This window comes from Ornithorhynchus anatinus, chromosome 7 (genome assembly GCF_004115215.2).
Source record: "Ornithorhynchus anatinus isolate Pmale09 chromosome 7, mOrnAna1.pri.v4, whole genome shotgun sequence".
Taxonomy (NCBI): Eukaryota; Metazoa; Chordata; class Mammalia; order Monotremata; family Ornithorhynchidae; genus Ornithorhynchus; species Ornithorhynchus anatinus.
In genome coordinates this window covers 591,872-617,692 of record NC_041734.1, presented here as the reverse complement: position 1 = coordinate 617,692, position 25,821 = coordinate 591,872, and the positions used below count along the sequence as shown (strand labels likewise).

The following is a 25,821-nucleotide window of genomic DNA, read 5'->3' as shown; positions in this document are numbered from 1 at the left end:
AATTTCCTACCCTTGCTCACCCCTGCCTCAGAACTTAGGTTTCCTCCCTAAACTTTCTGGAATTATTTCATACCAATGTCTGTGCATGGGAATTGTTCCAGAGTCTCATTACGGCAATCTGCGTTTGAAAAAGTGGAATCCAAAACCTATTCCCAGATTGGAATTTGGGGCTAACAAAGCAGAGAAATAAGATCTACAGTTTGTTTTGGCTTTGGTTTTTTTCCGTTATTCCCAAGCCGCCCAGATGACTTGCCACAGTTTGACCTCTGTTTTAGGCAGCGGCTCTCTCCGACATCCGTTGGGCAGTTTGAGGAGAAGAATCATCGATTAGGTTAGTTGAGTTGAGCGAGTGTTTGTCCGGTTTAATCCTACAAGAAAAGAGATGAAAGAGTGGAAAAACTCCAGTCCCCATCCCTGAGGAGTTTGGAGAATTTTGAGAATTTTCTGGGGGGCAAGCCTAACATTTTGGACCTTTGGGAGCGACTGGATTTTTTCCGTAGCGTAACTTGAAAATGCCCTCTCCGGATTGTGAACGACGGAGTCCATTTTCAGTGGCTCTGAGGCTTTGTAGCAATTCTTTGAGTTGAAAACCCAGCTGTGATTTTTCTGCCTGAGAGAGAGGAGTGGGAATTTGAAAGAGACAAGGTATGGAGTCTGATTTATCAGTCCGTTGAGCCAGCGCCCGTCCGGGTAATCGAAATGGCGTTAAGTGGACGAGGATGGGCGGGAGGGATTGGCCAAGGGAAGCAGAGGACAGATATGGATCTTGGGGCCAGGGTGGAAGACTGGAGTTCCAAAAGACAGTGCTTCAAAAGGGAATGACTTCACCCGAAGCCCAGGGGGAGATGGTAGGGAAATGTGGGTCGCTCAGCAAAAGCCCCCAGTGACCAGTCACAAGCCCCGATGGCTAGCAGACAGTTAGTTGTGCCTGTTGGAATAATGAGCTGGGGTCAGAAGGCTTGCGTGAATTATTGGACACAGGAGGCCCAGAGCGGTGGTTTACCAGAGGAGAAGACGAGGGGCGGCGAGGACCGGTCCGAGGGCACGACTGGAACTCTTCGAGCCGGGGTCCAGAAGGGCAGCTGCCGCCCTCCTCCTCCGATCAGGGCTCCGGGGGACGGTCCAGGTTGGGTCCTCAAGCCCACTCGCGGGAGCGGCCGGAGCAGCGGCCTTTATCGAGCTCCCCCGGGGGCAGGTCGGAGAGGCCAGGTTGGAGCGGGGCGACCCGTTCCCGGCCCGCACGCCACCCTTCCCTGCCAAGGTGGCGACGGCGGCTTTGGCCCTGCCCACCGACAGCCCTGGTGAGTGGGGGTGGGGGGATTGTAAACTCGGGTCTTTTCCCGGGAAGTTTCCGGTCTTGCCTTGGGCCGAGCGGGAGTCACGTTTTGGTTTGACTGTGCCGGAGTCCAAGCTTGGTTCTCCCGGGCGGTGACTTTCCCCGCGTGTTTCTAAGAGGTCGTCGTGAGAGGTGGGGTGCGCTCGCCCGACCCCTCGCCACACAGAGTCAGTTGCACACCCGCTGTGGGTCCCAGCGGCGTCCCCACGCTCTGCGGCACCGAGGATGACGACCTCCGTGGACACGACGAGCCTCGTGCGATTCCCCTTCACCTCCGCTTCCTCCAACCTCCAATCTCTTCTTTTTCCCTAAGGGGCCAGAGCCCCGGGAGAGTAACTGGCTGACCGGAAAGGAGGTCTCTGTTTCCCGGGCCTGATTTGAGCCTTCCCAGGAGTGCCCCAGAGGAGAGACTCAAGACTACTGTGGGCAGGGATTGTCTGTCTCGATTGCTGTATTGTACTTTCCCAAGCGCTTGGTAAAGCGTTCTGCACACAGTAAGCGCTCAGTAAATGCGATCGATTGATTGCGGGAGGTCAAGAGGTGCCACCCAGAAAAGGTCAGGGGCTGAGGAGGAACGGGCGGTGGCCCGGAGACGTCCGTTCTCAACGCAGGTCAGTCCACAACTTCTCCATTCACTCCCGTCCCTCCCCTCCCGCCAGTACGCACACACACCCTGCACCCCCCGCCCCCAGAGGGGCAGTCTGCCCCGGCTCTTCTAGCGTCTTCTGCCCGAAGATCCGGCCGGCGAATTCGGGATCGGGTTCAGGTACGGCTCCCGGGAACGTTCACGCGGGCCCGAGCCGTTCCAACCCCGTCGGCCTGTCGTCCCGACCGTGTGCCGGGGGAGGAGGCCGTCCTTACGCCGCAGCTCGGCTCGGGGAGCTCGGATTCCCTTCCCAAACCGGGAGCTCAAAGGGGAGGGTCACGGCGATCCAGCCAACACTGTCTACGACAAGGCGCGGGGCTACTGTCCTCCCGGGCTTCCCGCTGGCGAATCAGACGTGGCCCCGTTGGAAGAGAGAGCCACCCCAGGGTCGGGAGTGGGCCCGGCCAGGCGTGGCTCTTGGCCGTCCCCCCGCCCTGACCTCGTCCCCCGGAGCGGGATCGAGCAGAGTCTCCTGTCTCCCCGGGGCCGGGTCGGCGCTCGGAGCTCCAACTATAATTGCAGATCATTTATGCTTTTGAGAGAAATCGAAAGCTCGATTTCGTAAGCGAGTGAAAGGCCCTTGGAGAATTCTGGGCAGTCACGTGAATTCGAGATGACTGTGTGTGTGTGTGTTTTCGTTTGTTTCTGGAATAATAATAATTGTGGTATTTGTTAAGTGCTTACTGTGTGCCAGGCACTGTACTAATCGCTGGAGCGGATACAAGCGAATCGGGTCGGACGCAGTCCCTGTCCCACGTGGGGCTCGCGCTTTCGATCCCTATTTTACCGACGGGGTGGCTGAGGCCCAGAGGAATGAAGCGACTCACCCGGGGTCACACGGCAGACAGGTGGCGAAGCCTGGATTAGAACCCACGATCTTCTGCCTCCCAGGACCGGGCTGCGTCCACTACGGCCTAGCCGGCGTCCCTGACCCCCAAAGCGGGGAGAGCGGGAGGCAGGCTTCGGCGTCGCCCGGGATTCTGGTCTCATCGGAGAAAGTTTCAAGGTGTCCAACTTGTACAACAAAGTGGAGGGCAAAGCTAAGAATGTTTGGGCCTCCTGCTGCTGACAACGGTTCCCAAACGGAGAAGTTGGCTGGACTGGTCACTCGGTCCCGCTGACAGACGGGTGACACTTCCTCCCCCCACCCCCCCCCCCGCCCCGACGTGTCTCCCCTTCCGTAGAGGTGCCCCGAGAGCTCGAGCGCCGCCCCCGCCCGGCCTGGTGAGGAGCCCCGTCCCGGCCGCGCTGGCCAGCAAAAGGAAAACCTACGGAGTCGACGGTTCCACGAGCAGGTGGGTGATAATAATAATGATAATTACGGTTCTCGTTCTGGGCTTTCCGTACGCCTAGCGCTGTTCTGAATGCCAGGATGGATACGGGTTAATCGGGTTGGACCTAATCCTTGTCCCGCGTAGGGCTCACGATCTTAATCCCCCCTTGTCAGGTGAGGCCCGGACAAGTGAAGTCACTAGCCCAAAGTCACCCAGCAGGCCTGTGGTGGCGGCGGAATTAGAACCCAGGTCGTTCTAACTCCCGTGCCTATGCTCTATCCACTAAACCTCCCCCCCACCACGAGGGGCCGGAGGCGGGGGAGTCGCCCGACGGGGTGACGGTGTATCCGCTGACCCGGCCGTGGGAGCTCTAGGCCGAGCCGGGCCAGCCCCGGGGTGCGCACGGGTCGCGACTCCATTCTCTGGCCCCCGGGGTTAGAAGCAGGTGGGACCGCGTTAGCGTTCGTCTCCAGTCGCGAGCGGCTGAGGCACGCCAGGGTGCCGCCTTCCGCACGCGGCAGACAGCGGTTCCACGGGACGCCCGGGCGTTTGTGTGTGTTTTGGAGACGGCCCGACGGCGGGGCCGAATTGAGCGCTTGAAGAGCTCCGAGTCACCAGTTGGCCGCCCTGAGACCGAAATCTCTGGGGCCTCGGGTCGGGGATGGCTCGGGTCTGGCGGATGGGCGCTCGGCCCGGGGCCCCGCCGGCCGATTCGGCGCCCGGCCTCGCCTCCCGCGTGTTGGGATCCGGGGCCGGGAGACACCGCGACGGAGACGGACTCCGAGCTCCCTGCGGGGCCGGCTCCGCTGGGATCGCCCGCGGCCAGCGGGCCGCGATCACAGCTTCGCACCTCTCTCCTGCCCGAGCGAGCCGTGCGGCTCTCCCCTCCCCTCCCCCTTCCAGAACGCTGCTACAGAGAGTGTTGTCCCAGGCGTGCCCCACCCCGCCCCATCCCGCTCCCGTCCCGCCCCGGGCCACGCCCCTGCCGGGCCCCGGCAGGAGCCCGGGAAGGGCCGGCGTCGAGGCGGGGAGCAGCAGCGGGACCCTTTCGCTCCTTCGGGCGGGGGATGGGGGAGGTGAGCGGCCCGGGGTCCTTGGGCTTCTGGCCAGGTCGGGTAGAGGGCAGGCGGGCTCGGGGGGGGGCCCGGGGGCCCCCGCGGGTACAGCCCGGGCAAGCGGTCCACGGGGACAGTCGGTTACACGGTTAGTGCGGGAATTTAGCGGCTTGGACTCTTACGGTTTCAATAAGTTAAAAGAAAAATTTGATTCCCGTCCAGCAGTTGACCGGTGTGTACTTAAAAGCGAGTCACGTCTGTACGAGATATGACCCCGTAGACACGGAATACTTACGTGCGATCGTCCCTCTCGTCGGGATCTCCGGCGAGGTCCCTTTCTCCCTGCGTATAAACACTTGACGGTTTCTCTAAATAGGAGCGGAGGGGCTCCGTCTCCCCCAGACCCTGCCGGGCTGAGTTGGACCTGCCTTCCCGCCTCCCTCCCGGATATTGGAGGCTGGCTGCCAGTCTGCCCGGCCGTCCGACCGACCTGGGGAGGGAAAGGGGGCGAGGGCAGGAGGCGGGGAGCCGGGCGGCCCTGGCGGCCGTCGCCGGCTAAGAGATCCCTTCCCGAGCGCCCGTGGTGGGGAAGAGAGTGGGTGGGTGGGCTGCCGTCTCCCACCTGTTCTCGGATCTCAGCCCGGACGCTTGCTTTCCCCATTAGAGCCTCTTAGGGCGGCTCCGAGAGATTGAAGAGCTCGGGCCAATCCTGCTAACCCGGGGCCCACTCGGTCCGACCCCTAAAATAATAATTGTAGCGGTTGTTAAACGCTTCCTATATGCCGGCACTGTATTAAGCGCTGGGGTGGACAGGAGCGAATCGGGTTGGACGCAGTCCCCGTTACTACGCGGGGCTCACGGACTTAATCTCCATTTTACGGAGGAGGGGACTGAGGCCCAGAGAAGTGAAATGACTTGCCCGGGGCCACGCAGCAGACGAGTGGCAGAGCTGGAATTCGAACCCAGAACTGCTGACTCCTAGGCCCGTGCTCCATCCGCTCCGCCAAGCTGCTTCCCTAAAACTGTCAGAGAGCTGGAAGCGGGGTGTCTCCCTCCCCCTACAGTGAGCTTTCCTCAGTGGCGAGCCGCTGGGTTCGGTGGTTCTCTTCTGTTTCTTTATGAACTCCGTTAAGTGCTTGCTGTGTGCCCGGCGCTGTACCGAGCGCTGGAGCAAAGCCGCTCGGGTTGGACACGGTCCCTGTCCCACCTAGGGCTCCCGGTCTTATTCCCCATTTTGCAGATGAGGGAACCGAGGCACCGAGAAGTGACTCGCCCAAATCACCCAACGGACGGGCGGCGGAGCTGGGATCAGAACCCAGTTGCTCCGACTCCCAGGCCCGTGCTCCTCCCACCGGGCCACGCCGCCTCCCATCCACCCCGGTCCGCTTTTGGGGCCGCGGACGGCGCAGGCCCCGCACGGTGAGCGGGACGGGGCGGGCGACGGCCGCCGCCGTCCGCACCCGGGCCACCGCCCCGGTTTCAGCGGAGGGACCGCGGGAGTGCGGGGATTCAGGCAAAGGCGCTTTTTTGTTTCGACGTGCTGTTCGAACCACGGTTGGAACCAAGCACTTATTTCGCGGGAGGTAGGAAACGTGTTGAGAAGCCCTCGGCCCCGGGGATGAGAGGGAAGGAGGAGTTGGAGGAGTCCCAAGTTGGTCCCGGTTTCCGCTTCGATGTCCCAACCTGGCCGGGGGACTCCGGCCCCCCTTCCCCCGGGGCGGGGCCCAGCGGCCCGCGGGCGCGACTCTAACGTCACTTGTCCGGCCTCCACACAGGGCGGGCGGCGACCGCTCGGCCGACGGCTGCGACGGCGGCTCCCCGGGACCGTTCCCCAAGTTCTGCCACGAGTGCGGGACCCGCCATCCCGTGGACTGGGCCAAGTTCTGCTGCGAGTGTGGCGTTCGGAGGATGGCTCTGTGACCGCCCCCGACCAGAGCGACGGCGCGGCCGGCCCACCCCGCGGGGAGTTCCTCCGCCTGCCGCGGCCGCCCGCGCCCCGGGACCCCCGGCCTGGGGGAGTGACTCGGAGGGGCGGTCCCCCGCTCGGTTACCTAATTTATATGCGCGTGAGTGCGCGCGCGCGCGCACGTCTGCGTGAGACGGCAAAGATCCCGGAGAAACAGCCCCAGAATTTCCCGTGGACCCAGGCCAGCTTAGGACGGATGATGGTTTGCTCTCTCTCCCGGCCCCGAAGCCGGCGGGCGGGAGGGCGGCCGCGCCCCAGTGCCGCTCTCCGGACCCGTGCGACCCCGGCCCTCTTCCCCGAGGCCTCCCGGAGAGGGGCTCTTTCCAGACCCGCCCTAGGCCCCCCACCCCCGCCGTCCCGCTCCGGGAAGGCCTCTCGGAAACGTGGGTCTGGGTCATTTCCCAGGGGAACCCGCCGCCTGCGGCCCCGCGCCGGGGTGACGGGGCGGGAGCCCGTGCAGAGAGGGTGGCAGTTTTTTCTCCCAGATGGTCCCGGGGCCTCCCCCCCCGAGGTAGGTCTCTCTCCCCGTCGCCCGGCCCCTCTCCCCTCTTCCTGGCAGGCAGGACGCTTCTGCCCAAGTCGCTCCGCCGCACGACTTCTCTAACGGGCCGAGCCGTTTTCCCTCCTCCGCCCCCGCTGGGCTCGGCCTTCACGGCCAGGGTCCGCCGGCCCCGACGGGTCACTGAGGGAGGAGCGGGTCCGTGCGGGCCGAGGCGGACCGGTTCGAACCCGTCGCGTTTCCGGTGTGACTTCGGGCTTTCCCGTCGGCTCCGCTCCACGTCCGGTGCCGCTCGGCCGCCGGGCCCGGCGGGTCCCGGCCGCTGGCCCTCGCCGCCGCGCGGCTCCGAGGGACGGGAGGGAGAGGCGGGGCGGGGCGGACACCCCGGGCGGTCCAGAGGGGTCGGGGGGCAGCCGGCGGTCGGTCGGCTCCATCGGGAACCCGGTTTCGGAAAGCCGAAGCGGGGTGGGGGCGGGGGGGCGGGGGCGAGGTATTTATGAATTAGGAAACAGGCCGTGTACCCGAAGCCACTTTTAAGACTTTCATAATTAACTTCATCTACGATTGCTCTCTTTGATTTGTTGTGCAATACTGTTCCTAGGAAACTGTCTCCAAGCCAGGCCTCCTCGCTTCGGCGTGTGTCTGAGCGACCGTGTCGCAATGTGGAAAATGAGTTCCAGCTTGGGCCGCGAGTGTAAAATCCCCACCCGTGGCCCACGCTGACGGTAGGCATCAGCTCCACGACTCACGTGCCCCTCGACCCCCATCGCGACTCGAGCCCCTGCGCGTCTCCCTATCCTCTCCCAATAAAGGAACGGAACACTACCGGCTGTCCCGGTGCTGTGCGGCGATTCGTTGTCTGAGGCCCCGGGGGGGAGGAGGAGGAGGTGCGGCGGGCGGGTGTGGGAGAGCGCTTGGGAACCATCACCTTCTTGGAGGGTTTGGAGACCTAGGCCGGGCAGAGTCCGCCCGCCCAGCCACCGCGCCTCGAGGTCGAGGAAGAGGGACGCGGCGATGGCCGAGAAGAACCTCCTTCCGGCCACGGGAGGAAGGACGGATGAGCAGCAAGCCAGCAGCGGGTCGGGGACCCGGCGGCCCGAGTCACCCGAGTCGAGCCGGAGCGAGCCTTTCCGGCCGTCACCTGTTATCCTCCACCTCGCTCGCTCCTAGAAACTCCGCTGGCGTCCTTCGGAGGATTCTTTTAATACCAAAAGGGTAAGGTCACCCAAAATAAGAAAGGGGAAGGTATAAGCCATCTAGGAAAATAGATTTATGCTCGGGTACGTCATCCGAAAGTCAGTATGTACATTTCATTGATAAGATGCCAATATATTATTCTCTGAAAATACTCAGGCTCCAGCACGCCTTTCGTGCTCCCAGGTCAAAATTAACTCGTCGCACCAGGCGAGCGGCGGCCCCACGGCCCCCTCGCCTCACGGCGGCTCCGCCCGGGCCGCCGGTCTTCCCGCCTCGCCGGGGGCCGGGCCACCTCGACGTGGAGCCTCCCCTCCGGCGGGCAAGCGGCGGGCTGCCGGCCCGACTTAGCCGACCCCGGGAGAGCGGCAGGAGCACGGGCCGGTGGGGCGGACGGAGGCCGCCCGGGCGGGTCGACGGGAGGCGAGACGCGGCCCCCGGGGGCCCGAGCCTCTGCCGCGACGCCCGGGGGCAAGCGGGGAGTGGCCACGCGAGCGCCCCAAGGGCCGGCCCGGGCCACCGCAGCTCAGCCGAGGCGGCTCGTCTCAGAATAGCGCTTTTGCCAGCAGATTATGAATTCAGACAGTGCTTTCTCCAGAAAACAGCGCAGCTCTGGGTTCTGTTTCCTCCGCCCTTTCTTTGGGCCTCTGTCCTTGCCCTGCGGGAGAGAGCCGAGGAGAAGAGGTGAGCGCGGGTGCCCGGAAGCAGGGGTGAGGAAGGAAGTTGGGCCAGGCCGCGGGCCTGGGGACAGGTGGGCTCCCCCTCCCGGGACCGGTTTCCCGGCCCACTTTGGGCCCTCCGGTACTAGAAAGTGATTCACCCTCTTCCGCCCATCCGCCGGGGAAGGCCACGGTGGGACGGGGAGGGAGGGAGGGGACAGAGCAGAGGCGACCCAGGTTTCTCCTGGGAAGAAAACGGACCCTGCGGAATCGTCGATGAAGCACAGTTGGGAAATGGGGAGGGAGGCGGAAAGGCGTGAGAGGCTGCCTGATGTCGTGGCAGGGGGAGTCTCGGCACGATGGAGAGCGTGGGGCAAGAGGAGCCGCCGACGCTCTCGCCCCCCCCCCCCCCCGGTGCGGTGCCGATTTCTAAACCGGAGTCCGGGGGTGGCGTGCGACGTGGCGCGCTCGCCCGGGAACCTCGGTGGACCTAGCCGCGTGTGTAATAACCGAGGCGTTTGTTAAGGACTCGCTCTGTGCCAGGCACCGTTGTAAGTGCTGGGCCGGATACGGGCCAATTGGGTTGGACGCGGTCCCTGCCCCACGTGGGGCTCAGTCGCGATCCCCGTGTTGCAGGCCGGAGCCGAGGTGGCCGTGGGGGGGACAGACCCGTGAGCCCCCGCGATTGTCCATTTACGAGGTTGAGGGAGAAGAGGACGATTAAGATTCCAAATCAGATCTGCCGAAGTATTCAGAGAAGCGGGGAGGCCTAGTGGGTAGAGCACGGGCCTGGGAGTCAGAAGGACCTGGGGGTCTCATCCCAGCTCCGCCGCTTGTCTACTGTGTGACCTTGGGCAAGTCACTTCAATTCTCTGTACCTCACACCTCGTCTGTAAAATGGGTGAGTCCCATAGGGGACAGGGACTGTGTCCAACCAATCTAATCGTTTAGTACAGTGCCCGGCACAGAGTAAGAGCAAAAAAAACCAAACTCTAGCCGCCCCCCCCCCTCCCATCGCCATGCGTCCTCGGGCTGGGCTGGCCAAGGAGGACCAAACCATCGGGGGAAGGGGCGAAGGCAGACTCACCACGCTCCTGGTTGGGTAGGGCTCGGTCAGAGAGGGATCTTCGGTTTCTTTTTCTCTCTCTGCCCTGCGTAGCTTCTCCTGGGGGAAACACAAAATAGATGTGGAAGGGCATGGGGGAGGGGGCCGGTTCCCCCTCACCGTGCCCCTATTTCAGCTTCCGGTTGGAGGTGGGGAAAAGGAGGCATAACGGAGGTGCCAAGGCGCCTCTGACGATCATCCGGCCGCGTGGGCGGGTGGGCGGCCGGGCACCCGCCCTTCTGGGCACTAGGGAAAGATACGGCCCTCGCCCTTAGGACCTTGCCCTCCTTGCGCCAGCTCCAGCCGGGACTGGTGAGGGGAGGGCGGCGAGTGCCCTCTGTCGGGTCGGGCTTCCCGCCCCTCTCTTATCCCAGGTCCCCCAGGGGAGAGCGGGCAGGCAGGGGGCTCACCTCCGGGCGCGTGCCCGCCCCCCCCCCCGCTTTCCCCACGAAGCGTCTGGAAGCCACAGAGAAGCAGCCGGGGGCGGAGCAGGACCCCAGAAGGAGGGAGTCCGAGGGCTCAGCCCGCGGCCTAGCGACCGCTGCCGTCGTCTCCCGTCCCATCCCATCCCATCCCCCCCCCGACGGGGCCGTTCGGGGGAGCCCGGCGGAGCAAAGTTACAAGGGAAGACGGACCAGGGACGAGCAGGGTCCCGTGGGTAGGGACGGCCAAGAAATGGACCGCGGTAACTCGGGGAGGGGCATCCGGCTCCTCGCTCTCCCCCACGTCGCCCGAAGCCCAACCTTGGCCTCGACTCGCCAGCCCACCCCGTCCCCTCGAGGTCGGGAGCGGTGGCTCCCCCCAACCCCCGACACCCAGAGCCTGGCTCCCACCTCCTCAACTTACTCTGACCTGGTGGCAGTTGCAACACAGGATGTCGATCGTGTCCCGGGAGACGAAACTTAGCTGTCGGTTCAAGGCCTCGCCGATGTTGGCTTTGGCGATCTGCAGCATCTTACAGGCCGCCTGACACAGGTACAGATACATGCCTTCCTGGGTTGGGTATGGAGGAGAGGGAGAAAGAGAAAGGGACGAGTCCAACGGGGTTGGGTGGAGCCTGCCGATCGTCAAACCCCTCGGAAGCTCGATAGGTACCCAGAGATTCGCGCCCCCCCCCCGCCCCGCAGCTCGCCTGCTGATAGATCACGTGACTGGCAAACACCCTGGTGCCGGTCGGCAGCACCCCAAGTGTAGGGGTTTGGGGTTCGGGGTTAATGATTACTCGGCGCCAGGAGCCCGGAGCTCCGTTCTGGAAATTTTACGACGGCAAAGTTTCCCTTTTATCAGCGCCAGCTGAGTCGGGGCAAGGCGACGGGGCCGTGGGCTCAGCGAAGGCCCGCCCCCGGAGGAAGCGGGGACCGGAGGGCCGGTGGCTCTGGTTGGCTTTCCCGGCAACAGACGAAAAGATTACGGCAAGGGCCTCCCCCCTCCCTGGACGCCGCCAAGCAGGAAACGGTCCCGGCCAAGAGAACTGCGGTCGGAGAGGATGGAGACGGAAACTCGGCCGAGTGGGGGAAGATGGAACCGTGATGCCGCACGTGACCTTGGCGGGGATCGGTAACCCAAAGCCACAGGAACGTTGGATTTGGCGGTCCTAGGGCGTCGGGGTTACCCTCACGCTAACACACTGAAATGGTGGCTTCACCCGTAGCGGTCGCCGCTGCCCAGGGTCTCTCTGCGCCCGCTCCGGGATCTCCCCGGGAAGTTGCGGGGGGCAGTCCGCCAGAATCCCTTGCCGGCATCGTCCTGCCCAAGGGAGCCTGAAACGCCAGCGGGTGTCCCTCGGGAGCGGGAATCACCGGCGAGCCCCTCGTGGGAAGGTCCCTCCTCTCGGGCCTCTGTTGTACCTTCCCCCCGGGGCCCGGCGGGAATGGCTCGGTGTGACCATCCCCGTTACTGCCCCGGGTAGCCCCGGACTGGACTCGGGCCGGCCGCCGCCCGGGCCCAACTCCCACGGGGCTCTGGCTTCCGAGCGGAGTCCCGGAGGTGACCGTTCCGCCTCTCGGATCGAGGTTTTTCCGAAGCCGGGATGGACTCTGACAGCGGGTCCCCTCGACCCACCGGTGACCCATTTGGATTTGGGCAGGAAAGCAATCAGTTAACAGCCTTTACTGATTTCCGAGACCTCTGCCGTGTGCAGAGCCCTGTGCGAAGAGCTTGGGAGAGGACAGCAGAGACAGAGGTGGAAGGACACGGTGTCCACGCAGACAGGCGAGACTAGGAAGGAAGCCCCAGAACAAGTGATGGCGGGGCGAGGTCAGCCGGAGCTTAATAATAATAGTAATTGTTATTATAGTATCTGTTCAGCGCTTACTACGTGCCCAGCACTGTTCTAAGCACTGGGGTTAATGCTGGAATCGGGTTGTCCCAGGTGGGGCTCACGGTCTTAATCCCCATTTTACCGACGAGGTAACCGAGGCCCAGAGAAGTTGAGCGGCTCGCCCGAGGTCACACGGCAGACGAGTGACGGAGGCAGGATTCGAACCCGTTGACCTCTGACTCCCAAGCCCGTCCTCTCGCCTCTAGGCCACGCCGCCCAGGACTGCAGCCCTGCCTGCGTAGGACCGCGTTGTGTTCCGGGGGCGGGGGCGTGATAGGAGTCGATCGTTAGAGTTTACGGTTCGCCCGTGTCACTGCCAACGGCAGCCTTTAAGTTACACATCCCCGAAAGAGGCGAACAAGCTGAGACAGTGCTTCAGACACAGACGCGATAGGCAGACCGCTCACACACACGCTTCGGGGACACCACCCGGGCCCCTCGCGCACTCTACACACAGGCACCCCACGCGGGCCTCCCTCACACGCTTCCGACACAGACACGCCACGCGGGCCATCTCACGCGCCTCAGCTACGAACAGACCGGGCGGGCCTCCCTCACACGCTTCCGACAGAGACGCGCCACACGGGGCCCTCAAGCCGGAGATGCAAACCGCCACAGAGGAGACGCACGCGCTTCAGACGAGTCGCCCAGGCCGCTCACGCCCACTTGAGGCACAGACAGACCACACGGGCCGCTCCACAGAGGCCACTCACACAAGCTGAAGATTGCAGACACGCCGCAGAGGAGGCACACGCTTCAGACGCACCGCACAGGCCGCTCGCGCACACAAGTGCGAGGCGCAGACCACACAGGCTTCTCGCTTCGGACGCAGATGCGCCACCCTCGGTAAATACGATGGAACGTATGCATGAACGAAGGCCCCCCACGTGCTTCGGTTACGGACCGCTCACGCGCGCCGCCGCGGTGGTTTCCGAGCCCCGTGGAAACGGCCGACGACACGACGGGTCGCTTTTCAAGAAGGCGGCCCTGCGCCGTGGCGAGGGTGGCCACAGAAACCCCGGGGAGGCGCCGTTACCTTAGAGTCGCTGCACGAAAGCTTCTTGAGCCAGTTGGGTTCTCTGCCCCGGCAGCTGTTGGACACATGAGCCGTGACCTCCGCGTGGGACAGGTTCTTCTGCGACAGAATGGAGAAATGGCCGGTGGTGAAGAGGCGGTCACCTCGAGCGTCTCCCGGAGCGAAAGCCCTCAGGCCACGAGCCTCGCGGGGGACGGAGACCGTTTCCGATCTGCGTCGCCCTCCCCCGGCCCCCGGAGCTCGCCACGGAGCAAGCGCTCGACGGGTACCGTCGTCACGATGGTCGTCGGCGTCGGGACTGCCCGACGTCAACGGTGAAGAGTCGCAAGCCGGGGGAACCGAGCGTGGGCGAGAGAGCCGAGAGCGAGGGAAACCTAGGAGCCGCGCTGGAGAGAAGTGAAGAAAGCCAGCTGGGGAGAAGAGGGTGAGGCGGGCCGATGGGTGAAAATGGGAAGAGTCCGCGGAGAGAGCGGATACGGATGCGGGCCGAGATGGGGAGGCGACTCCGTCTCTTTCCAGGGTGCTTTCCCCTCCAGGCCGTCTGGCACTGCCCTGTCCCACCACAGGTATACTGCCCTAGGCGATCGCGATCGTCGGGGCCGAGTTCTCAGACGTGAAGGCGCAAACTACTCCACCCGTGATAACCTGCGTGCGTGTCAGCGTGCCCCGGGGGGCCCACACGGGTCGAGCGGGGCGCCTCCCTGACGGGACCGGTCCAGGCGGGGCCACGGGGCCGAAAACCAGCCGGCGGAGGAGCGGCGCTCCCGCTCCCCTCTCCCCGGCCTCCGCTCGAGTCACCTCTCGGCTCCACCGCCCCCCTCCGGCTCTCCCCAACTCCCCGCTCCCTATTCCGGTCCACGGCCCTCCGGGAGGTTGGCAACACCTGCTGCCTCCGCCTCCTCTCCGCCGGTTCTTGCGCTTCTACAGTCTGGTTTCTACTCCGCCGAGACCCTCTCTCCAAGGCCACCCGTCTCCTTGCCAAATCTAATGGTTTCTTTGCTGCCCTAATTTTCCTTCGTCTCTCCGTTGCTTTTGACGCTTCCTTCCTCGGAAAACTAGCTGGTCTTGGCTCCGGTGACACTCCTCCTATGGTTTGCCTTTTTTAATGGTTTTTGCTAAGTGCTTACTATGCGTTAGGCACTGTACTCTTCCCTCTCTGCCTCCCTCCCCCAGATTGCGGGGGTCTCTCGAGACCCAGTCTGGGTCCCCCCTTCTCTCCCCAGGGGAGCTCGTCTGCTCCGACGGCTTCGACGACCATTTCTACCGGGACCACAGGTGCCTCAGTCGATCGGTGATATTTACTGAGCGCTGTACTCTGGAAAGCTTGCTGTCCCTCATCTCATCTGCGCAACTCACTTGTCCTTCCTCCGGGACGAGTCCACGTGAAGTCCTTCTGGAACCGTAAGCTCAACCTGTCTAAAACGGAATCCGTCTTTGCGCCCGAAACTTGCCCTCCACCTCATTTTCCCATTGCAGTCGACCCCGCCGCCGTCCTCCCTGCCTCCGAACCCCCGCCCCGGTACTGTCAGAGGCTGAATATGAGAGTCGAAAGAGAGCGGAGAGTCAGCGACTAAGTCCCGTCAAGTTTTGGGGTACATTTCCTGGAATCACCCCCTTCCTCTCCGTCCAAACGCTCCCCACCACCGTGGCCCAGGCCCATGCCATCGACCACTGCGTCAGCCTCCCTGCCTCCAGTCTCTCCCCTCTCCAGTCCACATTTCGTTCTGCCGCCCGGATCATTTTGCTAAAAATGTTGTTCTGCGCAGGTCTCCCCCCCCCCCTTGTCAAAAACCTCCCGTGGTTGCCTTGCCTCTCGGCATCCAACAGAAATTTTCCAACAGTGGCTTTAAGAGCCTCGATCAGCTCACTCTCTCTATCCGCTCTCTCCTCCCACTACTCCCCAGACGGCACTGTCCACCTCCTGTTCCTTCCAAGCCACTTTTCCTGCTTCCTGACTCTCCCACCTTCACCCCTTGCTCCCGCCTGGAACTTCCTCCCCTTCCAATCCACCAGACCTCAGGATTCCCCACCTTCAGACCCCTTTCAACCTCTCACCAACACCTCAATGGCGCTTCTGTATGTAATGACTATCAAGAAATCAATCGGTGGTATTTATTGAGCATTTACAGTGTGCAGAACACCATATCAAGTGCTTGGGAGAGCACACTACACCAGAATTGGTAGACAGGTTCCCTACCCATGAGCGTACAGCTAGAGAAGCACTTCCTCGTCCATCGTCTCTTTCCTCTTACCTGAAAATATTTGTCATCCGTCTTCCTCGTTAGACTCTAAACTCCTTGACCGCAGGGGTAGTGCCTTAGAGCTCAATTTACTCTACCGAGGGTTTAGTAGGGTGCTCTGCCCAAAATAGATGCTCAAAAAACACTCGATTTGATGGACATCAGCAAACCGAGCAGCGGAAGACTGAGATACCTCCCCCCGTCATTCATTCAGTCGTATTTAGTGAGCATTGTTTGTAGAGCACTGTGCTAAGCGCCGTCCCTGCCGGCGAGGAGCTGGCACGGACCGTGTCCCCGAGATGGTTTGGAGAAGACCGAGGCAGATCCCTCAGGGTAGTTGGGAGATCTCCCTTTAAACAGGTTTGGGGCACAAGGTGTGAGTCTCCTCTAGCGCACGCACCAGGGGAAAGACTGAACCATGTTGGTGAGGCAGGGGGGACAGGCTACTCCCAGCAGGCACGGGGTTTGGGGGCGAGGATGGTACTTAATATTTATTAGTAGTAATAATACGATTATTGTGGAAAGAGCCCGGGCTTCGGAGTCAGAGGTCATGCGTTCGACTCCCGGCTCTGCCACTCGTCAGCTGTGTGACCGTGGGCGAGTCGCTTCACTTCTCTGGGCCTCAGTTCCCTCATCTGTAAGACGGGGATTAAAAGTGTGTGAGCCCCACGTGGGACAGCCCGACGACCCTGTATCTCCCCCAGCGCTCAGAACAGTGCTCGGCACCTAGCAAGCGCTTAACGGATACCAACGTCTATTTTATTTAATAGTGATAACGAACACCGTGGTATCTGTTAAGCGCCTACCGTGTACCGAGCACCGTGTTAAGCACAGAGATAGACGCAAGATCATCGGGTCAGACACCGTCCTTGTCCCACGCTCTGCTCCCGGTCTGAGGGGGAGGCGGAGCGGGTATCGAATCCCCATTCCACAGATGAGGTCGCTGAGGCCAGAGAAGCCAAGCGGCCTGCTCGAAGTCACGCGGCGGACAGTGACAGAGCCGGGATCAGAACCCGGGGCCTCCGCCTCCCAGGCCCGGTCTCTTTCCACTAGACCCCACCGCTTCTCGATGGCGGCCCGACCCCACGATCCCGCCGGAGCGGCTGCCCCGGGAGCCGCCCAGAGGCCAGGAGCCTCCGCGTCTCCACCGCCCCGAGACGGGGAGGCTGCCGTGAAGTGCCTCTCCCCCAGCCGGGACTCTGGGAGAGCCAGCGGCTCCCTAGTGGACTCCTCAGTCCCCAGAGGGAAGGGGTCCCAGGGCGCAGACCCCGGGGGGGGGCAGCCCCTGCCCGGACAAGACCCCAAGCCAGGAAGGCCTCCGGCCAGACGGAGCCGGGCACCGGGCAGGAGACGGAACGGCAGCGGGGTCGGGCAGGGTCAGGGGACCCGGCCGCTTCCCTGCCGAGGTCCAGGAACCGGGGGACCTTCCCCGAGGTCCGGGCTCGAGCGTCTGCCCGGGCCACCCTTCGCCTTCCAGCCCATCCCGGGAGCCGAGGAGAGAGAAATTGGCCGGGTTGGCGGCGGCCGCCATCCCGCTAACGTTCTAATAGTAATAATAATAATAATAATAATAATGTTGGTATCTGTTCAGCGCTTACTATGTGCCGAGCACTGTTCTAAGCGCTGGGGTAGACACAGGGGAATCGGGATGTCCCACGTGGGGCTCACGGTCTTCATCCCCATTTTACAGATGAGGTCACTGAGGCCCAGAGAAGTGAAGCGACTCGCCCAAGGTCACACAGCCGACAGGTGGCCGAGCCGGGGTTCGAACCCATGAACTCTGACTCCAGAGCCCGTGCTCTTTCCACTGAGCCACGCTGCTTCAGGTTCTGCCCCGCCTGGCTGTCGCGTCAGCCCTTCTCTGGCCTCGGGGCAACTTTGCCCGCCCAAGGTGGGCGAGGGGGCTCCCCTGGCATCCCTCATCCTGGCAAACCCCTGGCGCTCTCTCGTCTGGGGCCCCGGGCGGCTCTCCCAGCTTGCCCCCTCCTCCTCGAACCACTCCTGTAAAGCTGCTTGGGGAGATTTGAGGAGAGAGGAGGCCAGGGGGGAAGGAAAAAGGATGGGAGGGATGGAAGAAGTGTGGAGCAAGGGAGGGGGAACGGGAGGGAGGGAGGGAAAGAAGAGTGACCGAAGAGAAGGAGGGAGGGAAGAAGCGGCGTGGCTCAGTGGAAAGAGCGTGGGCTCGGGAGTCAGAGATCACGGGTTCTAATCCCGGCCCCGCCGCCAGTCAGCTGTGTGACCTCGGGCAAGTCGCTTAACTTCTCTGTGTCTCAGTTACCTCATCTGTCAAATGGGGATTAAAATTGAGAGCCCCACGCGGGACAAACCCATCACCTTGTATCCCCCAGCGCTTAGAACAGTGCTCTGCACCTAGTAAGCGCTTAACAAATATCACAATTGATATGACCAGAGGGAAGGAAAGGACAGAGGGCGGACTAGAGGAGGGAGAGAAGGGAGAAGAGAGGGAAGGAGGGAGGAAAGACAGGAGGAGGGCGAGAGGGAAGGAGGACCGGAGGGAGGGAAAACGGGAGTCGGGGAGGGTGGGCACCCCTCTCCCTGCTTGGCAGCGCAGATATACGGGGCAGAGTGTGCGGGGTAGAATCCGCCCCGTGGCCCTTCCGGGAAACGGCCTCACCTCCCCCAGCTCCAGGGTCTGACTCCACGGGCCACCCCCCACCCCCCCCAGCCCAGGGCCCGCTCTAATCCAGGCTGGCTCCTTCACAGAGGCGGTAGCCCAAATGTACCATTCCTTGTACCCGTCGGGCGAGGGGGTGGTTGGGGGAGGAGCGGGCGACGATGAACCATCTCCACCGCAGGGCCGAACCCGGGGGCCCGGGCCCCCGGGACCTGCCGCTTCAGCTTGGGCTGGGGGGTCACGGGCTCCCCGAGGAATAAGAAGCCCCTGAATCCATCCCGGAAGCGCTCTCGCCCCAGTGACTTCATCTGCTCTACGAAACATCCCCGAGAAACGGGGGGGGGGGGGGGGCATTGTCCCCGTTTTTCAGAGGTGGAGACAAAGGTCCAGAGAGGTTGGGTGGCTTGCCTGAGATCACACAGCAGAGCGATAGCGGTGCTGGGGGTCGAACCGCCGTCCCCCGTCCCCCCGCTCCTCACACTGGGCAACACGGCCTCCCAATTAAATGGCAGAAGTCTCAGACCGACACAAGGAATGGCCTGATTTCCCCCCCCCAACCCCCGCCTTCCCCGATTCTCTAAAGCTTGCAAAGAACTGACGATTGGTAATCTTTTTCCGACAGTCCTAGGGCTGGATCGGGATCGAGACCGGGGGGCCGCTTCTCTCCCTCCCCATCTTCCGCTTCGTTCGACTGTATTAGGAGACAGCAGCGTGGCTCGGTGGAAAGAGCGTGGGCTTGGCACGGGCTTTGGAGTCAGAGGTCATGGGTTCGAATCCCAGCTCTGCCACTTGTCAGCTGCGTGACTGTGGGCGAGTCACTTAACTTCTCTGTGCCTCCGTGACCTCATCTGTAAAATGGGGATGAAGACTGCGACCCCCACGTGGGACGACCCGGTTCCCCTGTGTCTACCCCCAGCGCTTAGAACGGTGCTCTGCACATAGTAAGCGCTTAACAAATACCGACGTTATCATTATTATTTACCGAGCGCTGACTGTGTGCGGGGCCCCGTACTAAGCGCTCGGGAGACTACAGATCAAGAATAAACAGGCACATTTCCTGCCCGGTTCACCCAGAGTCAATCGGCGGCACGTGTCCAGCGTCCCGCTGGGAGCTCAGCACTGTAGTGGGCGCTCGGACGGCCTGGCGGCCGCAGCAACGGATCCAGTGTGGCCCGACCTGGGGCGGCTCCCTGGGATAAGGCGAGGTGAGAGGAGGCAGCGTGGCTCAGTGGAAAGAGCCCGGGGCTTGGGAGTCAGAGGTCATGGGTTCGAATCCCAGCTCTGCTCCTTGTCAGCTGTGTGACTTTGGGCGAGTCACTTCTCTGGGCCTCGGTTACCTCATCCGTAAAATGGGGATGAGGCCTGTGAGCCCCGCGTGGGACCACCTCATTACCATGTATCTCCCCCAGCGCTTAGAACGGTGCCCTGCACACAGTGAGCGCTTAACAAATGCCGACGTCATCATCGTTATTATTATTCTCATGAAGGCGAGCCTCGGACCAGATGTCTGGGGAGTCAGGAATCCCACCCCACGAACTGGAGCGGCGGGGAGAGGGTAATAATAACGTCGGGATGTGTTAAGCGCTTACTATGTGCAGAGCACTGTTCTGAGCGCTGGGGTGGACACGAGGGACTCAAGTTGTCCCACGTGGGGCTCACGGGTCTCAATCCCCATTTTCCAGATGAGGGGACCGAGGCCCAGAGGAGCGAAGTGACTCGCCCACAGTCACACAGCTGACAAGCGGCGGAGCCGGGATTCGAACCCACGACCTCCGACTCCGAAGCCCGGGCTCTTTCCACCGAGCCGCGCTGCTTCTCCCTGGGGAGGAGATGGGGGGCGGCAAGCTGCCGGGGAGAGAAGGCCCCCGGGGCGAGGCCCCCCGCCCGCTCGACCCAGCCCGGTGGACCGCTGGGGTCGGACCCCCCGGGGGCCGGGGCACCATCTCGGAGATCCACCCGGGGGACCGGGTGCCGATCCTCCACGGTCCCCGGGACCCCGGCCGCCGGCTCCCGGCCCCACGCTCCAGCCCGAGAGGCCGCCCCCGAAAACCCCGGCCCTCCGGCTGGACGAGGACGGCTCCGGGATCGCCCCCGAAGCGAGAGCGGCGGCGGAGGCGACACGGACGTGGAGACCTACCAGGCGGTTGATCCCGGGCAGCAGGACGTTCACGTACTCTTCGTTCTCCCGATTGAGCGTCTTCCTCTCGCAGTCGGGGGAAGACGACACGGGCACCAGAACGAGGATCAGAGGAGGGATCCCAAAGACATACCTAAAAAAGACTGAATTCAATGACATCAAATGAGAAGAAAGGGAGCGGGGCCGAGGTTCGGGGGCCGGCTGTCGGGCCCCGGGCTCCCCGGGCGGGAGCGCGTCGCTGGAAGGGGGGCCCCCCGCGGGCGTCTCTAGCCGGAGGACATCCTCCCCCGCGACCCGCCGGGAGTCCCACACGCCGGTGCTGGCGGGGACACCCTGGGAGAGTCCGGCCGCTCCGTCTTTCGCTTTTGATTTAGCGGTGACTCACGGTGCAAGAGGCCGGCGGGGTGGGGCCCGCTCCCCGGAGGATGAGGCGGGGTTGGCCGGAGGAAGGGAGCCGTGCCGGGTGAGTGCCGGTGAGGCGCACTCGGCGTTTCCAGATGGAGCAGCGTAACCTAGCGGATAGACCGCGGGCCTGGGAGTCGGGAGGACCCCGGTTCCGATTCCGGCTCCGCCGCTTGTCTGCTGCGTGACCTCGGGCAACTCGCCTCGGTTCCCTCATCCGTACAGTGAGGGTGACGGCCGCGAGCCCCATGTGGTCACAGGGATCTGCGTCCAACCCGATTCACTTGTATCTACCCCAGGACTTAGAACAGCGCCTGGCACATCGTATGCCCTTAACGAATACCGGGAATAGAACAACGGATCCGTGCGGAGCGCCGTCCCGGATGCCTCCCGCGGGCAGCGTGCCTTCCCGGGCTCTTCCTCAGCTTCGTTCGCTCGGCGCGGGTTTGCGAGGCGGGCGGTGACGGAACTGGCCTTCGGGAGAGCCCGGGCCCGTGTGGCCACAGCGGGCTGAGCTGACGATGGACGGGGAGGCCGTCTGGGGCCCAGGACGGCACTTCAACCCGTAGGGTCGAGATGTAAGCATTTAGTGTGGCACCGGGCACCAAGCGAACACCGCTACTGCTCTTATCGCTAAATTAACTCGCCCGCATCCGGAGGACCCGGGGGTGCAGGGGCCGAAACGGTAACCGGGGGCGGCGTAACCTCGTCCCTTTGAGGAAAGGGGAGTTAAACGGAACCCGAGGTGCGCGCGGTCATCCACCTCACCGTTCCCGGATCACCCCCGCGGTTCACCCGGCCCGCCGCCGGCTCTCACGGGGATACGAGGACCTGAGCTGGTCGCCCTCCTGGACGCCCGGCACGGACCGGCCAGCGCCCCCAACTCTCCCCTCTCCGTCCCCGACTCTCCCCCGGTGACCCGGCACGGACCATCCGGCATCTCTGACTCTCCCCTCTCCGTCCCTGACTCTCCCTCGACAAGCCGGGACCGACCCTCCGATTCCCCTAACTCTCCCCACTGACCCAACGTGACATCCCTGACGGTCCCCGAGGCGTCACTCAACCCCGGCTCTCTCTGCGCCCCCTGGGACCCATTCGGGTCGCTGAAACCTTGGACGGCGGAGCAAGACGTCACAGGACGAGCGGACCCTCGGCTGCTCGGCCCCGGGACTTTGGCTACCCGGGCCGTGGGATCCGGTCACCCTCTCCCCTCCCCCCCCTCCCGCCTCCGGTATCTATCCGTCCGGCTCCGGCTCCGGTCCGCAGGCTCCCCCGGGGAGCTGAGCTTCTCAGAGGCGGTCCGGTCCGGCCTGGGGCCGGAGGCTTTGCTGAACAGGTGCCCGCCGGTGGAGCTCCCTGCCTCTCCCGGCCTTTGGCCTGCATCTGGAAGGTTCCTCCCCGGGGCCATTCCGGCTCGGCACGGTCCGGGCGCCCACTTGACGGTCAGTGAACGGAACCTGCAGCTGGAAACGGCAACTGCCATCACCCCTGGCGCTCCCCGGTTCTGCAAGGACCGAGGTAGGCCCCCCCCCCCACGTCCTGACCTCGGCCCGTCTGCCCTGAGCGGAGGGTCCCCGTGGCACCCAAATGGCCCAGAAATGACCCCAGACCCTCCCAGCTTGGGACCACGGGTCAACGATGATGTCTGTTCTCTGCGCTTTCCTTTTTACACTCCCCCGCCCTGCGGAGAGGAGAAGCCACACCTCAGCACAGCCAGATGTGGTCAGATTCGGCCCATCTGGGCTGAATCGCTAAGCGAGTCCCGGCCGGATGGGGCTTCCGGCGGCTCCGCCGCCCCCGTCCCACCCGGCCCCACCTGCGGCTTCCCAGAGGCCCGGCCTCCCCCGGGACTCCTCGGACGGATCCTTCGGGGAAACCTTCTTGCCGATCCCGTGCCCCCTTCCCTCTCCCCTCCGCCTACCTAGCCTGGACGCGCCACTGAGCTCCGCCGACTCCCGGAGGGGCCGGGCCTCTGCCCCTCTGGGATGATCCCCCCTCCCACCCTCCCACCGCAGTCCAACAGGGGCAGCCGTCGGGCCGAGGGCGCACGGAAGAACCTGCGCGCCGCCGTCCTCCGAGGGCACCCACCCCCCAGTTCCCGTCGCCGGCGGCCACCCGCCCGGCCAGGAGCTCGGCGGGAATTGGTGATCAGACGGAACACAGAGTCCCACCTTCTTGGTCCGCCCTGGGGCCTGCTGCATCGACACACACTGTAAAGACGCACTGTCCCGTGCCCGCGACGTAGACACACTGCCTAGACGCTCTCTGTATAAACACACTGCCCGGGGCAGACCGCGTAGACACACGCCGTACGCACGTACGCCGTGTGGACACACCAGTCGGGGCACGCCGCATAGGCACATCACTCTGAGCACACTTGTATGCACACGCACCGTAAAGACATGCCGCCCAGGCGCGCTGCCCGGGCCGTGCCGCAGAGACGCACACTGTAGTAACAATGACGCGTCTGTTGGATGCTTGCTATGTGCCGAACGCTATACAGAGCACCGGGGTGGACACCACTGTAGCACCACGGGAGGCTCCCGTCCTAAGTAAGCGGGAGACCGGGGATCGAATCCCATTTTGCTGATGAGGGAACTGAGGCACAGAGAAGTTACGTGGCTTGCCCCTAGTCACACAGCAGGATTAGAACTCAGGTCCCCGACTCTCGGTCCCGGCCCCCGTCCGCTAGGACGTGCCGTATAGACGGGGCCGGCCGCAAAGGCGCACCGCCCGGGGTACGTTGCTCGGAGACGCCGAAGGGACACGTGCCGCTTGGACGCACCACCCGCACAGGTACGTGGCGTAGACACACCGTCCGGAGTACGCTGCGTAGACACCCGCCGCACGGACACGCTACCCTGCGTAGACACGTGGCGTAGACACTGTCCGAGGCACACCCCGCTTAGACGCACGCTGTATAAACGCGCTGCTGCGTAGACACGCCCCGTATAGACGCACGGGCTCGGCATACGCCGTATAGACCGCGCTGGCCAGGGCACGCTATGGGACGGCACGCTGTAGGAGACACCTGCTGCCCGAGCCGCACTGCCTAGACGCCACCGGGGGCACGCCGTCTAGGCTTGATCCCCTCCACCCCGGAGGCTTGCTGTAATGAGAAGGATGATGATGATGATGGTATCTGTTAAGGGCTTACCGTGTGCCCAGCACCGTCCCGGGCGCTGGGGGAGATGGAGGCGGCCGGATGGGACACCGTCCCCGTCCCGCGTTGGGCTGAGAGACAAGCCGCAAAGCCACCTCTCCCAGAACAGACGGCCCGCTGTCCACCGCCCCTCCGAATGGTCAGCCCCCAGAGCACCAGTCGCGGGGGACTCCTGCGTCCCCCGGTCCCCCCTTTTCCCCACCCACCCGGGCCCCCCTGGGCGTGACTCACCGTGGCCCATGGTCCGCGGTGGGGAAGCCGGCGGGGGCGGGATGCGGGGCCCATGGCCCCGGGGGGCCGCGGAGGACCACCACGGGGGCCGCGGACCGCTGTCCCTTCCTCCGGCAAGGGCCGCTCAGCTGGGCGGGGACGGGGGTGGGGGGCGGTGTACGTGTCTGCGTGTGTGTGTGTGTAGGGGTGTGGGTGTGTTTGTGTGTTTGTTTGTCCGGCGCCCAGCCTCCTCGGGGGCGGGATGTCTATGTGTCCAGCCCGCGGCCCTGGGGGGTCGGGGAGGGGGTGGGGGAGAGAGAAGGGCGTGTGTGTGTGTGTCTGTGTGTTCTTAATACTCGGTCCCGGAGGGGTGTGGGTTGGAGGTCGGGGAGGCCCCTACGGTGGGCTGGCCTGGAGGAAGGCTGCAGGTGTTTCCTCGGCCACGGGCCACGGTGACCTGGCTTACCGAGTCCCCCGAAAGCCGTCGGGTGACCGGAAGCCCCGAATCCCGAGGTGATCCGGCCCGCGCCCCGCGGCTCAGACCTCAGAGCTCAGAGCCGGGCCCCTCGGCCCGGTGGGTCGGCCCGGCCTGCTCCCCTCTCCCGGCCCCGCGGTCAGGGGACGCCCACAGGGTCGGGATTCCTCCGGCCCCGTGCCGCGGGCCGCAACCCCGCCCGACCCGCCCGACGCCTCCCCTCGCCCGCGGTGGCTTTCCCACCAAACGGGAACCGCTTTCCGCCACCCCGGGGCCAGGGCCGGGGGAGCCCCCATCCAGGCCCCGCGCTCACCGCCCCAAAAACCAGAAGCGCTTCCTGTCTTACGGCTATCTCGGGGCCAGCGCTCGCCCGCCCGCGGGAGGTTCTGACGCCCACGTCCGGGGGGCCACCGAGGAGCCATCCCGGGACTTGCGCCGTCTCCGGGGTGGGGCGGGAGCGCCCTCCCTGCTCTCCGGAGCCGGCGAGAGCCTCCGGCCGGAACCCCGCTCGCCGGACTCCCGGTCGGGGCCACGGCCGCGTCCGCTGCCTGGACCACGGGGTGACTTCACACCCGAATGCAGCCCGGCAGACAAGATCTCCGCAGCCGGCGGGCTCTGGAGAAATGCAGGGAGCAAAGCCGAGACCCCCTACCCTCTTCTTGACCTGGCCTCGGTTGACGTCGCGAAGCCAGCCGCCTCCGTCCCGGGGCCGGGGCTCGGGCCGCTCGCTGAGATCCCGGCCGCAGCCCGGCTGACCGTCATCTCCCCATCACTGCGTACGACCGGACAGGCGGAGCAGAGGGTGCCCGCCGGGCCTGGCTCATCCCCCCGGGGCTCCTCGGGCTGGCCCGGCACCCACCCGGGGGACCCCCGGGGGATCCTCCCGGCTCCGTCAGCTGCGGGCATCCCCGGAAGCCTAGCGGACGAGGGCCGGCCGGGAAGCGCCGCCCACCGGGGTCCGGGTCCGGGTCGTGTGCCAAAGAAGCCCGTCGGACCGGCGAGTCGGGCCGGGGAGCCTCGTGGACATCCCCTCCTGGCCTCCCAGGAGCCTCACCCGGCCACCCCGGCTGGACGGGGCCGGACCCGGTGGCCTCACGTGTCTGCCCCGCAGCCAGGACGGGGCCGGGCCCGGCCCGAGAGACGTGGCGGGGAGGTGAGCGGAGCTGCCACTTCCCCCCCCACCCCCCCCCCCCCCGGCTTTCGGCTGCAGCAGCGGTGGCATCTCCCTCCCCCCTCCCTCCCCTCCGGCTGTTTCAGTTTCATTTTTCTGCAGGATCTGTCCTTCCCACCCACCCCCGGGCCCCACGCCCGCGTCTGGAGGCACAGCCGTGGAGCCGAAAGAGCCAGCTGGCCCAGGGTCCCGGGCTCTGGGGAAGGTAGGGGAGCTCGGGGTCTGCCCCGAAGATGGGCCGGGAGGGGCATCTGGGAGCCAAGGGTCCCGATTTTCCCATGCGGTTCTCGACCGGAGA

General features: G+C 64.4%; 2 protein-coding genes across 2 annotated transcripts in view; one reads left to right on the top strand and one right to left on the bottom strand.

Moving 5' to 3' along the window:
- ZC2HC1A (zinc finger C2HC-type containing 1A) overlaps positions 1 to 7,601 on the top strand; it is a 35,242-nt gene extending 27,641 nt beyond the window's left edge. Inside the window, exons 8-9 of the mRNA XM_029069387.1 lie at positions 3,167 to 3,277; positions 6,087 to 7,601. Of these exons, the coding sequence (XP_028925220.1) occupies positions 3,167 to 3,277; positions 6,087 to 6,231 (256 nt within the window). The 3' untranslated portion in view covers positions 6,232 to 7,601. The remainder of the gene's footprint in view (positions 1 to 3,166; positions 3,278 to 6,086) is intronic.
- A 423-nt stretch (positions 7,602 to 8,024) lies between these two features.
- On the bottom strand, positions 8,025 to 23,908 carry IL7 (interleukin 7). The gene is made up of 7 exons (XM_039912521.1): positions 23,899 to 23,908; positions 21,528 to 21,614; positions 20,103 to 20,482; positions 13,091 to 13,189; positions 10,581 to 10,727; positions 9,717 to 9,794; positions 8,025 to 8,628 (listed from the first exon to the last, which is right to left on the bottom strand). Exons 1-7 carry the CDS (start codon positions 23,906 to 23,908, stop codon positions 8,497 to 8,499), a joined length of 933 nt encoding a protein of 310 aa, XP_039768455.1. The 3' UTR covers positions 8,025 to 8,496.
- Between the last annotated feature and the right edge of the window lie 1,913 nt (positions 23,909 to 25,821).

Bases quoted from the DNA above. Each gene is read 5' to 3' on its own strand.
- IL7 (XM_039912521.1), bottom strand. The intron at 20,483-21,527 runs GTCAGTGGGGAG...TTGCACCGTGAG, and splicing joins CGTCAGGGATGTCACGTTGG to TCACCGCTAAATCAAAAGCG. The intron at 10,728-13,090 runs GTAACGGCGCCT...TACCCAACCCAG, and splicing joins TTTCGTGCAGCGACTCTAAG to GAAGGCATGTATCTGTACCT.